Source organism: Varroa destructor, unplaced genomic scaffold (assembly GCF_002443255.2).
Source record: "Varroa destructor unplaced genomic scaffold, Vdes_3.0 BEIS01000002.1, whole genome shotgun sequence".
In the NCBI taxonomy this organism is placed as follows: domain Eukaryota; kingdom Metazoa; phylum Arthropoda; class Arachnida; order Mesostigmata; family Varroidae; genus Varroa; species Varroa destructor.
Window position 1 is genome coordinate 30,115,277 of NW_019211455.1, and position 13,646 is coordinate 30,128,922.

Here is a 13,646-nt window from a genome sequence, read left to right on the forward strand (position 1 = left end):
ACATTTGCTTGTTTGTAGAGGTTCTTTTAGTGAAGAATAACTTACATTGGCAGTTCCACCGTTTTGTCCGTGCCTATACGTACGGTTTAACTACATGTAGTATGGTATATGTGTTAAGGTTGTCAACGTATTTTACGCGTTCCCTTGTGAACCAATCTTACGCTGGTCCCTACGGTGGGACCTATTCGGCTAGACAGGCAAAGCCGCGAAAAAAGCTAAGACTCCTTTTTTATCCGCTACCATGACAGGTGGCGACTAGTCTTTTTACTAGAGAAAGTTTTGCATTGCAGTCAAGGACTATCGAATATTGACATCGGCTGAGCTATTCATATGTGTGCTCCAGCAAGGAGTCATAGGCACACCCGAAAGAACATAGTCGAGTCAAAGAAACCGTTGACGGTATTAGCCATATCGGCCATCTATCTATAGTTCATTTAGACATGCATTGTCCGAAAGGATACACACCATTCGCCTGACTAGAGTTTCTTTTTATTCTTTATCTTAGAGGAAAGGGGGAGCAAGCACTGCGAAAGAGGATTAGCCTCTGGTAGCTGCTTCTTCCAATTGAAGTGTATGGTAAGTTGCTGTGATCGTATCACTAGTGTGTTTGCTGAGAACGAGATAGAACGAAAATGGTTTGCGTGGCAGCTGGGCTTGGTTTCTTGCATGGTCGGATTGGGACAGGAATCAGTTGGCAAAAGCCCAATGGGACGGGATGGAATGGAGAAAGGGCGAGCTTAGACACCGGGAGCCCAGGGAAGCTTGAACGGAAAAAGGAGGAAGCGCGTTAGAAATGGGAAAAAGGAATGAACGGACGGGACAGTTTATTAATGACTACCGCACTTTTTCTCCTATATGTGCGCGCAAGTGAGTGCGCTCGTGTGCTGGATTCGGCTGGCCTCTCACTCCACATAGAAGATCGTTTGCCGTGATGGCCGCCACCGGCAAAATCGCTACCACAAACGGTGCACACAGGAGAAGCATCCAGCCCCAGCTAGGCCGATCTGTCCAAAAGGCCTTAGTGTAAGATTTCATTTCGAATATGTGACGTTCAAACGTCACGTATGAACACGAATCCAAAGCTAGTTAGTTGTATTTGTATCGCCGAGACTGCACGTACAAATGAGAATACCGTAATTTTTTTTTTAACTGAACTAAATGAACCTCACACTCGTATAAGTATAGTTGATCAGCTGTATGATCAAGTTCCATGGAACAATTATGAGCTTTTTTCAGATCCGATGCGATCACAATCAGGATAAAGGTGGAATAGAAGAATGGCTGACTGTAAAGAAAGACGAAGAGTACCGTTGAGTGACCGGAACGAGAGGGGGTACAGTTCCATCGTTTCACATTGCCGTCACCGCCAACGCTGCTGCCAACTCGGCGGTGTGGCTAGGTCCGGCGACGGGGACAGCGCGCCGTTCACAATAGTGGGCAAAGATAAATCACCATGACCGCTGGACATTGGAATCGAGCTCCATTCGCCTTGTCCATACGCTGATTTGTGCCTCTAGACACCCGTACGTGCTCGGCACTCCGGATTGCATCGGGACCTTGCGTCGCCCTGGCTCGAACAATGGCTTTCTTGAACCCGCATCTTGAGGTCGGTTCCGTAGTGGGCCGTCAACAATGGCGAGAAGGTGGTTCAACGCGCCGGCTGCTGCATCTCGGTTTGTACACCATTATAGTGAAGCCTTTATATAAGACCCTTTTTAACTAGTATCACTGTTGCTTTCCCAGTTTATTATTCCAAACTGGTTTTGGAAAAATCGCAGCTATTTCAAGCGGTGAAAGCACGTTACGTTTACTCGGAAATATTCAAGAAGGCCTACTCTTAGCTGCATAGAAAAATTATGGGTACAAACAATATCGACAAGATATACCCTGTTAGTCAAAACAACTTGAAAAACGAAACGATTTAGCTGAGAACGGCTATGAGAAACTAATCAAAGTTTGTCACAGGAAAGTCGTTAAGTGTCCGCGATGATCTTATGATGTGGAATACGTTTACAATAGATAAAGCACGTTCCACAATGTCGCGTATCGCGAACATGAATCAACGCTAGTTGACTGTACATAATTGCATGTATTATCAGGCCGCCTTAAGGTTAAGAGGTATACGGCATACTGAGACCAGGTCCTCCTTGCGAGTTCTGATGTTAGATAAACTGGTAAACCGTCATGCTCACTACAATTACCAGGGGGGAGAGGGGGGGGGGAGGGGGGGGGGGGGGTCGATGCAGAGTGATGTTGAAAAGTATTATAAATTGTTAGATAACACTGTCTAGGGTCATTGGGTAGTAGATATATTACAAGCGCAATTCGTATACAAATATATATCTCAGTTTTACAAAAATCGGATGATGTACCCAGTTTTAGCTGCTCTGCCTAGTAGGACTCCTGAATTGTATTTGCCAATTTTAAGTCTTCAACACGAACTAGAGACGATCTAACCTACTAAATATGCCCGTATTGGAACAAAATACATTATTTTTTCTTATCGACTCCTCATATAATAAGTTAAACAGAATTCCCGAGAGGTGCCAGCATATACTTCTTTTAATGGAAGTTGTCTGTATTTAGATTTTTACTGCACGTATACGTACTTCTTCAGCAGTAGCGTTGCTTTATAATAGCCCATTATCCCACTAGTCTTACTTTAATTGAGAGCTAATGCTGAATTCGAGTTTTCGAATTCCTGTAAGCAATCAGGAAGCTTTTTCCAATAATACGGAATTGTTACTAATAATAGAATACGACGTTAACGGGGCAAGATCCAACTCATCGTGACTTCCATCAACCACTTGACAAACCCTGAGTACCCGTATGCACTACAATGACCGTTTGTGCATACGTCGCAGTTTGAGCTTGCTTCTCGAAGTAAAATTAAGTTAGCGATCAGTTGTGCTTGTAATTCAGTCGCTGCCAATATTTTGCTCAAAGGCAAGGGCCTCTGTGTGACGACTCGAAACCGGGTCAGCACTTATACAGAAGCTCCGCACTGGGTGAACGGGTTACTTGACGCAGGCAAGCAGCTTAGCTAGTTCAGGCAAAACGGTAGTGAAATGCGGCAAGTCACTGTGCAGTGTAAATCCCATAACTTGCGGTCCTCATGAGTGGCCGATTCTCAGTTCCTCCGGTTCGTTGCCGCATTCTCGCACGAGCGCAGCTTCTCCTCGGCCCTCGGGTTACGATGAACGAGTTGGAACCCCTGCCAATGCAATCCTTTACAGACCTAACCCGATTCAGCTGTGGAACGGGTGCTAGCGACCGCCCAACGATCCCATAGTGTCTTCCACCACAAATCCTTTTTGTGGCCATGAAACCAGTCTCCTCTTGGTTGTTCGGCAATACACGAGCTCGGCTACTCTAGGCCTTTTCTTTCTATCAGTCTTTCGTTCCCTGTGTAAGCAGGCCAGTTCCATCTCTCTAAGACTAGGGCATCATACCTTCAACACTACTGCTGATGTGCTGGCACTGCTGCGTACTGTAAAGTCTTTCTAGAGAGCATTCGGTTTTGGTTTCTTCCTAACTCTCTCCACCTCTTTCACGCTAGGTGTGTGTGAGCGTGTCAGAGTGCGATATACGCTGCACTACAGGGGCATTGTACTGTTCTGCAGTCCAAATTGGATTGAGATCAGCTAAGAGTTTCCGTCTCTACCTTCTCTTTACTTCAACCTGGCAGTCGGTCCTTTCCTTGGCCCCCTGCTCTTCTCGACAGACTCTCGAGAGATGCCCATCCGATCCCGTCCTCATCTGCTCCTGTTCTCCTCTGCTCTTTGCCCATCCTCCAGCACCCACCACATGCCCCCTGCTTCTTACTATTCCCTTTCTTTGCCGCCTCTTCTACCCGGCTATGGCGTGCACTTTCTACCCTTGGCATACACAACCGTTTGCCCACCTATATTCCTTTCCATACCAAGTACTACCACGACGACCCGGTAGCTTTCGTTCCTGCTGCTGCCCCCTCTAGCGTTTCTAAACGATCTTGCCCCCTTCGGCGGTGTTATGTCAGCTCGCGAGTTTTACCCTACTCGCCCTGTCTAAGTCACCTAGCCTTCATTCTACCCCGGCTATATCTGAATACGAACTAGGTTAGGGCTAGGAGAGAAGAGAAGAGGCATCTGGGCTTGCGCCTGCCAAAAGTACTACTGGCGTTTGTACAAGGGAGGGGCGGCATGTGGGCCATATGGGACCCACAAGCGCCAGTGGTAGTAGCGGTAGTAGCCGCGGTTCGTTGCTCTGATCAGAGGATTCAGCGAAAGTAAACCTGGCAAGCTTGTCACGGCTAGGAACTCATTTACCCATTTGCCCCTGGTCCTTTCCAGCTCAGCCATAAGCCATAAGGATTCCTATCCTAGTATGCCCCTCTGCCAACGGGGGCTAAATACCCATTTACAAGCGTCAGCTGGCTATCGGTTTGGCAGCAGCACCAGTAGCACTGGCAAACTAGCGAGACGCGTGCTTCCCTGTCTAGGAGGCTCATCGTGGCCCTGTGCTCTTTCCATTCCGCTACTGCCGTTGCTGCAACCGCCTGTGCTTCTACCGTACTTGTAAGGTATTGGAAGCTATGTAGCTGCGATATCGTTCACTACTGCTGCGCACTACGTGAAAGTTGGATGGGAGTTACTGATGGGAAATTGGGATCCCGGGAAAGACATCGTGCCCTGATCGGGGGCCGGGAGGACGTGGGCTGGTATTATACGCACGCTGCCCCGAAAGGAATAAGAAGACTCTTTGCCAAACGAACGTGTTCGAGTATGTGTTTTCGACTTAGACGCGTCGAGCACTTGGCGACAGTTGGCTCGTTGAAGGAAAGAAGGATGATCTTTTCGTTCGGTCGTTTGACGGAATACCACTTCCTTTTTATTTCGTCCTCATCTCATACCCAAACGGGTATGTATGGGCGAATCTTAAGAGGGTTGAGCTACGTTTATATGAATATCAGTAAAGTATGAGACGCTTAAGGCGAATCGATTTTATGGAGGGTTTTGCCTTTGAATTATTGTTACGAAGAATGTATCATGTGAAGAGTATGTGAAACCCGCCATGTAGTCGAAAAAACTAGAACAAATAAAGCCAGCGTTAATCTACGAAATGAAAAATCAAACTTATCCTCCTACATAGAAATACTTGTTATCTCTCGTGATACACTTAGTCGTATCTTTTGATAGAAGAAATAGGCTGTAGTACATAGAACGGGGCAGAAAAACGCGAAACTAATGTTAGCAAAACATTTTTTTAGCCGAATTTCTCTTAAGTGTAAATTTACATGACATTTCTTTGTAAACCTGCGTTCGCCATTTCTTTCGGTACCCACTTCTTGGCCTTACAAAGAAAGAATTATGGTCGATCTAAACAGCTAGCTTTTTCAATGTCTCGATGGAGAATGCGAGCGATCCAGTCCAATAAGTAGACTCCAAGGTTAGTCGGTCGCAGTGCATAATTCGGTTTCAACCCAACTAGGCGAACGTACGTATCTATTTAATATTCAATTGAGAGGTCTCTACACGGAAATCTATATTTTCTTATTACTTAACTGACCAAATCCGGTGGAAAAGTAGATTTGACGATGTTATGTGCCCAGCTCTATTATTATATGCTATTTTCGATAAGTCGATACTGAAGACGATAACACTTTTTTTCGTGGAACGCGACTGAATCAGGCATTGATTTTGCTTAAGCCCAGACTGTTCGCTTAGTCTAGTTTTATCGCGCCGGAAAGGAAAACAAGTACCAGCTACGCCATTAGTGCTGCGAGAATAAACGCTTTTAAACGGCACATCCTTCCGAAATGGCTATTACAGGAAGAATTTAATTTAGCATTTAAGCGAACGGATCCTATTCGAAAATAAAACCTGTATGATGAACTTGAAAAAATTTACGGGTCATTTTCGTGTATTAAATTTTATATACGACACAGATTGACCGCGATCCGCCTCTTATTTGCTACGTTTGGCCCTAATGAAGCATTTTTGCTGTAAGCCGAATCAATCTTGATATCTAACTATCACTTTTTGATCCCTTCTTATTATTGGCGCGTAAATTTGAATGTTGGTCCGACTAAAACTTCATTTTCCCTCCTAAGCATGAAAAAGGATGGGTCAAGTAAAAATTGCCTTGGCACTGTAGTCTTCTATCACTACAGTATTTACTGCTGTGAGTAGCGCTACCATTGGAGTTGATATCGAGTAATCCAGCAAAACTGGCTGAAAATTCTGAAGCTAAGCGAAAACCTGTCTATGCCTAAGCCTGTATCGGAAAGAAAAGCTCACGCTAAAAAAAGTAATAGAAAAAGTCTATATCTAAGCCAAAATCCAGCTCATTTTTCCCTGTTTTAGTTAGTTATAATATATTACCGTTTGTAGATCTTCTACTATCCTCTAAAATAAACAATGTTAGGAAAAATATGAAACCGTACACATCGCGCTAGGTTTTATGCTATACAAAGTTATATGCATTGCTTTCCTTTTACTGCATTATCCTACAGGTGCCTACAAATAAAAATATAACCTGATGAAAACCAGGAAAAAAGCTAGTTATCACGAGTGGAATTATCTCGTAGCTTTAGTCTACCGACCATTCATTCAATAAGAACCTTTTTCGTGAGCAGTGTAACCTGCAGCCATTGTTAGTCCTATGCAATAACCCTTTTGGTCAGCGGTATAAGACCAGGATAGTTCACAAGAGACGCGGGGTTTTTTTATCAACCTTCTGGGTTGTCACCTCACGAGTGAGCCCACAGTTTGGCAGAGACCGACAATAAGTGACAGGTACATGCTGAGCAATATACGCCCATAATTGTCTTAGGTATTCCACATCCTGTCATGCTATCCTGGATCAACACGCATACCAAATCTTCCAAAGCGGATGACGATTTCCTGATCGCATATGGATTAAATCTAGCTGCGTATGTGCACGTACCCTTCCTGATCATGCTCTTCTTCTTATGTTTAATGTTCTTTTTATATTTAATATTACATGTTAAAAGGCGAGATTATGTAAATTTAGGCATATTTAATAACAAGTGATAAGCATACGTACATCAATTTCTTCTAGTAATGATAAAGAGACGACAATGCAATATTATTTTTGCTCGTTTATGTTGTTTATATTTAATGTTGCATTTGTCAAGTTCAACACGAAAAGAAGTTAACGGAGAACAGACTATGCGATCATCTGCTTTTCCGCGTCCTAATGAAGGACTGTGCGGTAGCGATCATGTAAGAAGTCCAAACGTATTTGTGGCGAGCGGAGCAACGTCATGGCTTTGCGTTACAATCTCATAGTACTATTTCAGGGTTATCAACTCAGATAAGGCTCATCGACTAAGTCAATCTATTCTTGATTAGCTCTGTATATTGGAGCACTGCACGCACATCCTTGCACAACCGAAGCTTCTGTACAATCTGGAGGTTGCCCACAGGTATAATGTACATCTACTGATTGCTTTACATATTTTTCGTGATGGTCTGCGCAGCTCACACATGAAATGTCTATGCTATTTTTACTTCAGCCGGATGACAGGTGTACTGGATTTCTGCACAATTCCTGCTTTTCATTAACTATAGCAACTGTGTACATCTCTTCACTATCTCGTTGCCCCCTGTGCATCCAAATCTAAAATATGTACTGTACACGCCTGTGTCCTTCAACCGAAATGAATTAATAAATACTGAAGCAAAGAATAAATGTACATTAAATAAACATAGTATCTTGTGGTGCCGGTGGGAGCGTGAGCAAAAGATTTAATGTTGCTTTAGGCCGTGACCTGGGTTAGAATGTAGACAGAATTGCTAACACATAACTCATTCTCTAATAATCTGCTGGTTCGGTCTTGCGTAAGAGCCTTTCTCCTAGATCAGGCTAATTCTACGTTTGCAGATTACAGTGGGCAACAGAGTCAAAAGCCTAAATAATTATTTGTTGCACGCTATATTGTTGAGAAGGCCTTTGTTTCTTCACACACACATTCCGAGATACCCATGCAAATTAGCCCATACCGATGGAATAGACTACGCCGAACACCAAATTTGTTCCATTTCAAGGTCCGATGATTGTTTTTCCGTTGCTTAATAATCCTACTTCGACGGTATGAAACTACCGAATATGGACCGATTCTGAAATGCTACAAAACACTGCGGATCACGAAGGAGCTATTGTGTTTTGTTACACAGTGCATGCTTTCAATTACACTTACGTCGCTGTTCCTTTCATTTAATTGTACATGTAGCACAGCATATATCGATGGTTACCTTCTGGATGAACGGTTCTTGGTTGCTCTTTTTTTTCTACTATAGAATTTCTATGCTGGAAACAGTTTTGCTATGGTAAACGATGGCTGCTTACGTTTAGGCAGAGTAATGCAGTAGTGGCTAACTGTGTTGTACAAGACAATTTCGGTAATCAATATGAAGATATCTATATCTACCGAAGAGAAAGTTCATCGTGAGAAGAACGCATTTTCCTATATAAACAAGCAGTTATAGTCAAACATCCGTGCCTTGGGCTTTTTTTTTTAAGCTTTGATATTTGGGAAATAACACGATCGCGCTGAACCTATAATTTGGAGCTAGCTCTTGCATAGGTACAGCCTGATGGTAAACTGGTTTGTTAACGCAAATCTAATTGTAGGGACTTTCATAGCAGGAAATGTTGCATCAGCCGCTGGCCACCCTAGAATCAGCGGCGCCACACATTCTATTGTGTACCACCAAATCATGTTGGTTCCTGTTAGGTGCTCGGCGTTAGTGGGCTGAGACAAGGTGTCTGGAGGGCTGCCTGAAGTTAAATCGCCGAAAGTTATGGTGGGCAGTACATAGAGCGTTTGCAGAAGCGTTCAAGCTTAATTTATCGCAAGCAGATACAGTATGCGCCTATCGTCGACCAGTTTCAACTAGCTAACGACGCAACGAATTTCTCTGAGTAGAACGATTTGCTGATTGCATCTAATCCCCGCGGTAATGAACATAAGAATACCTATTATTATTATTATTATTATTTATGCTATGGCCATGGACGACTGGTGTTTACAAAGCACTTCCCGCTAGCCTAGCCCACTGTCCCTGAACATTGTATTACATTAATCATAAATGCGCTACAAAAAACGATAGCGTGCCTTATTCTGGCGTATATTACGTTTGCCGCATTGAAAACATAGTTATTCGACAGGTTTAAGAAATTCGCCAATTGTAAGAGCCACAAACAAACTGCTGTACTTCGAAATACATATATATCTAAAACATAAAAAAAAAAAACAGAAAATGATAACCACCTTATTCGAGAACTGATCTTCAGGCGTTTGTGAAAGAAGTCAACGCTGAATCGAAGAATGCTCGTGACAAAGCGCATAAAACGTGTGGGGAATGGAGGATTTTTACGAAAAGAGTTCGCTTTTTCAGTAAGCTTAAATAATAGACTTCTACGATCCGGATCCACCGACTCATCTCTCAATTAAGAAAAATCATTTATCGTACTGTGATGACGCCGTTGATGGCATCTTCTTCGAGGTTCCCGAGGCCTCCGCATCGTTGCAGTGTAGCGTTCTGTCAACAGTACTTACTCATCCCGACGTGGACAATGATTCGTCTTCTAATCAATGTATATCAATAACATTAATGGTCTATGTCATGTTACAGAACTAGGTACTCCATTCTAAATGCTTAATGTCAACTTTTTAGCTTTAGTTACTTTTTAGCTAGCTAGGTCATATGCCGATACCGATAGAGTGAAGCTTTCATGTTGTCACTAATTTTCGATCTACTGCAACAGAAAGCTGTGAAGTGGGGTATGAGACGGTTTTTCAAAGAAGCACAAAGCCAAAAAGGCATTGCATCTACTTTGTTCCGTCTCCACAACGCTGATGTCTTTTGAAGTCTTTCTTGTGATATTGCAGTGCTGTCCCGCGTAGTATTTAGAGGAAAATCGTTAGCAAGTCGTTCGAAATAATGGAAATCGGCCTTTTCTTGGCCTTCGCTGGCCTAAATTAATTTCAATAAGTAACCTTGCCTAAAACCATGTATTCAAGACATTGTCAAGCACTGGGCAGTAACCGATCTTTGAATCCTTGCCTATGGAGCTAACTAGTTGAGGTTATTTAGTCCTATGCAGCATAGATGTTGACAGTGATACAATACAGAACTTAATGATCTCAAAACGTAGAGTTGTTTTTATTCAACAGAGTTTTTGAAGAGACAGCTTTAATAGTGTGGAAATATCAATGACGAGGCTAAAAAAATGCGACAAATCTCAAACGCAATGTTATTTGAATCCAGAGTTTTAACGAGTATGCTATAGGCATAGGTAGAGGGCATATTACGGAAATACATTTTATACACTTTTGTATTTCATAATAACTAAAGCAGTATTTCAAACAAATGAATGTAACAACGTGCGTTCTTGTTGGAGATGCTGTTGTTACTGCAGGGCACGCCCTCTGGGCGACTACTACCTGCCCTTCCGCCTGCGTTTCCGTTGTAGTAACCGTCTTATATCCCTTTGTCTTCTGTCACCAGATCCTCGAATAGAAAGGGTAAACCCCGCTTATTGCCGTACACAGTCGCACCGTCGCCACAATGTTCTTTGCAACCGTAACTCCTTTTATCTCCTGCTTTTGTAACCAAGCAACGAAAGGCGATTCGTAGACCTACCTTAAAGTCACATTCTAAATGGAATTTCTTTCATTTTCATAGCTTGCCTCGTGCGCCATTATGCTACAATGTATTTAAAGGTCCCACAACTTCATTGGAGATCCAAGATAGTATAGAATTAGATATATAACCTAAACATCCAGTCTTAAAGGGTATTTTACAGAATGTAAGGTTTGATTAAAATATTTTTATGGGTTAAGACACAGAGTAAATAACTTATTATTTGTGGGCTATTTCCTTCCTTTTCCGTAAGATACTCTATATCAATCTGTATACGCAAAAAAAAAGAAACGAAAAATACTACACGTAAGGTCACCTTGCTTACCACTAAACTGCGATTAGTCTCCCTTAGCGTTGAACACTAGCAGCTTTGTCTGTCTAACCCCCTAGGGAGTGTCTACCTTGCCTATATCTGTGTACATTACGCTTTTGTTCGCAAATGAACTGAGTTACATTACAAATGTAGCTATTACTGCTAACGCTGTTCTAATAGCAGTTGTTTCACAGTGTCGATGCTTTCCGTGCCCCAGTTGTCATTTGTTGTAGAAAAGCCCACCGCACTAAGCATACTGTAGGAGTCCAGCAGTTGCGACGGAAAGCCTGTCGCAGAATGGGAGGTTGCCTGAGGGCCCCTGGGCATAGCAGAAAGGTCTGCGCAAGGCTAGCAAGAAAGGCGAGGGAGTGGAACCCAGAGAAGATAAGGCAAGTAGATCCGGGCGGCGTGTTGTGTCGCCCGTGAAGCACGTAATGGCGGAGTGTTGCCGTCACGCGGAACTACCGTGAGGACATTACTACACACCGAGGACGAGTAGGAAAGCAAGCGGATATAGAGAAGTGGGACGGCCAAGCGGAAGAATCGACCAACAGGCAACAAACACGGCTGTCGGTAGCGGCGCAATGCCACGGGGTCAAGCTGTAGGAGGGAAACTATTCCTAGCCGACCGCGTCCCCTAGTTGTCTGTTGTCGTTGGTCGTTCGCGTAGTTGTCTGAAAGGCCCGGGAGGAAGCTGTTTGGGTCAAACAGTGTATTTGGCCGATTTACCAGCGAAAGCCGGAGTAGAGGGTACCCGAGAGAAATGGCGAGAGAAAACAACGTTTAGGAGGCGGTGGGTGGTTCGAAGTGACGGTGGAACAGATGCCTCTTTCTGCCTGTTTCAAGTGGGGGTGGCGTGTTTCGCTTTCGGGACATACCCGAAAGCCCGGTTGCCGCAGCCACCTTCCAGCGTACCAAAATGGGGAAGAAGAACATACAGGTGCTAATCGGCATAACAGTCGTAGTAATATTTACGCGGCAACGGTTTAAGGTAACTGACCACGGCCGATAGAGCTAACATGACCAAATATGGCCGAAGCGCCCTACAAGGTACCTCTCATAAATAGAACGCTCATTGGCGTTATATCGCAAACGCATCATCGAAAAATCAGGAGCGTATGTCATAGTGTGTAAAAATAATACGCATGATTATGCTTCTACTATTTAAATGACGGCTTCTTAAATAGTTTAAAATTGAAGATGATGTAGCACTAAGGCGGCCGTGTGTCATTTGTGCAGACTAAACCAATACCCATAAATCACTAAAAATAGAATAAAAACAAAGGCTGATTACTCAAACGAACACGACTAAAACAAATTAAGCAGTTTCGACGGATGTCAATGGATATATACTTTGTGTAGTTCGAGTTGTCCATCCAAAACAACGAAAAGGGGGAGCGCTGGTCGACTATGCTGGAGAAAGCTAAGCATAAGACTAATTTTACTGTAAGAAAGTGTGGGGTTACTAGTATTCCTTTTACTAAAGCTGTTTATGAGGTATAATAAGGAAGTTATTTTTTGCCGAGGTGGGTGCACAAGAACTTCAAGTTTTTGTTTTTCTTATTGTCTGCCTTCTAAATCCCTAATAGTGAGCTGTTCTAAAATGCTGAACCTATTTTGCTTTTGGTCTAGCCGGTTCAGCCAGATATCACAAAGTTTTCTTTTTTATGAGGTGCATTTACGGGTATACAGAATGACCAAAATAGCATTTTTGACGCGTGCATAATTTTACATTTCCCCTTTGTCGAGGAACCCTAAAACTTACGTGAGATATTTGTGCTTCGTATGCGGCAAGGACTGTGTGGCGAAGCATATTCTACATTCCAAAAAACATTTTGCCTTTGGCTTTTCGGTGAACTAGAAAAATCAAAAGGCGAGAAAAAAGCTTTGCTTGAGACGCCATTTTAAAACTACATGTATGTAGTGGTGGCAGCTATAGTCTTCATTTTATACATACACTGGTCCCAAGTTACCAGGATTTATGACTTGAGTGAATAACCGAAAAATGCTGCCGAAAATGCTGTTTTTGGGTATTCGATATACCAATCTCTTTGGGGTTCGAAATAAGGATGAAATCCTGTGATCTACCAAAAACTAAAATAACGGCCTTAAAGAAAGCGTTTTTCAAAATCGTAAAAGAGAAGCGGATAATGTTTATGTAAAAACTTAATGGACGACGAAAAGCACTTTAATACGTAACGAAGCATCGGAACTCCAGCAAAACGCCTGTAACGCAAGACTTGGCAGGATTCTCGTATAATAAGGAGTTGAAGCACTATTCTCAGTTGATGGTAGAACGACTGCCTTCATATGAAAGCAGTCTTGTGACATACCTGAGTGCGGATACATGATACCTTTACATAAATCTTGTGACAAGAATTAAGAGGCTCATTGTTCCGAAGAATATATTGTTCGCTAGTTTAAGCGGACTTCTCCACTCACCGAGAGGAAACGAAGAGCGCGACGCTAGTTTAAAAACGTATAGGAATAGGCTTTGCATGAGATGAATGCGGAACAACAAGGGGACTTTCATTCCATAAGCATTTTTCGACATTCTGGCATTTCATATTAATCATACGTTTCAACTCGCTACCTACACAATTTCAGCTGTCTTCGGTTGTGCTCGCATTCTACGTCAGTAGAGATTCTCTTACTGTTTTCTGGCTGAACGTCTGTGGAGG

The 13,646-nt window shown here is 43.0% G+C and overlaps 1 protein-coding gene across 1 annotated transcript in view; it reads left to right on the plus strand.

The window, feature by feature from the left end:
- Positions 1 to 1,187: 1,187 nt before the first annotated feature.
- LOC111245453 (uncharacterized) overlaps positions 1,188 to 13,646 on the plus strand; it is a 28,251-nt gene continuing 15,792 nt past the window's right edge. The window contains exon 1 of the mRNA XM_086979728.1: positions 1,188 to 1,673. Within this exon, the coding sequence (XP_086835854.1) occupies positions 1,633 to 1,673 (41 nt within the window). The 5' untranslated portion in view covers positions 1,188 to 1,632. The remainder of the gene's footprint in view (positions 1,674 to 13,646) is intronic.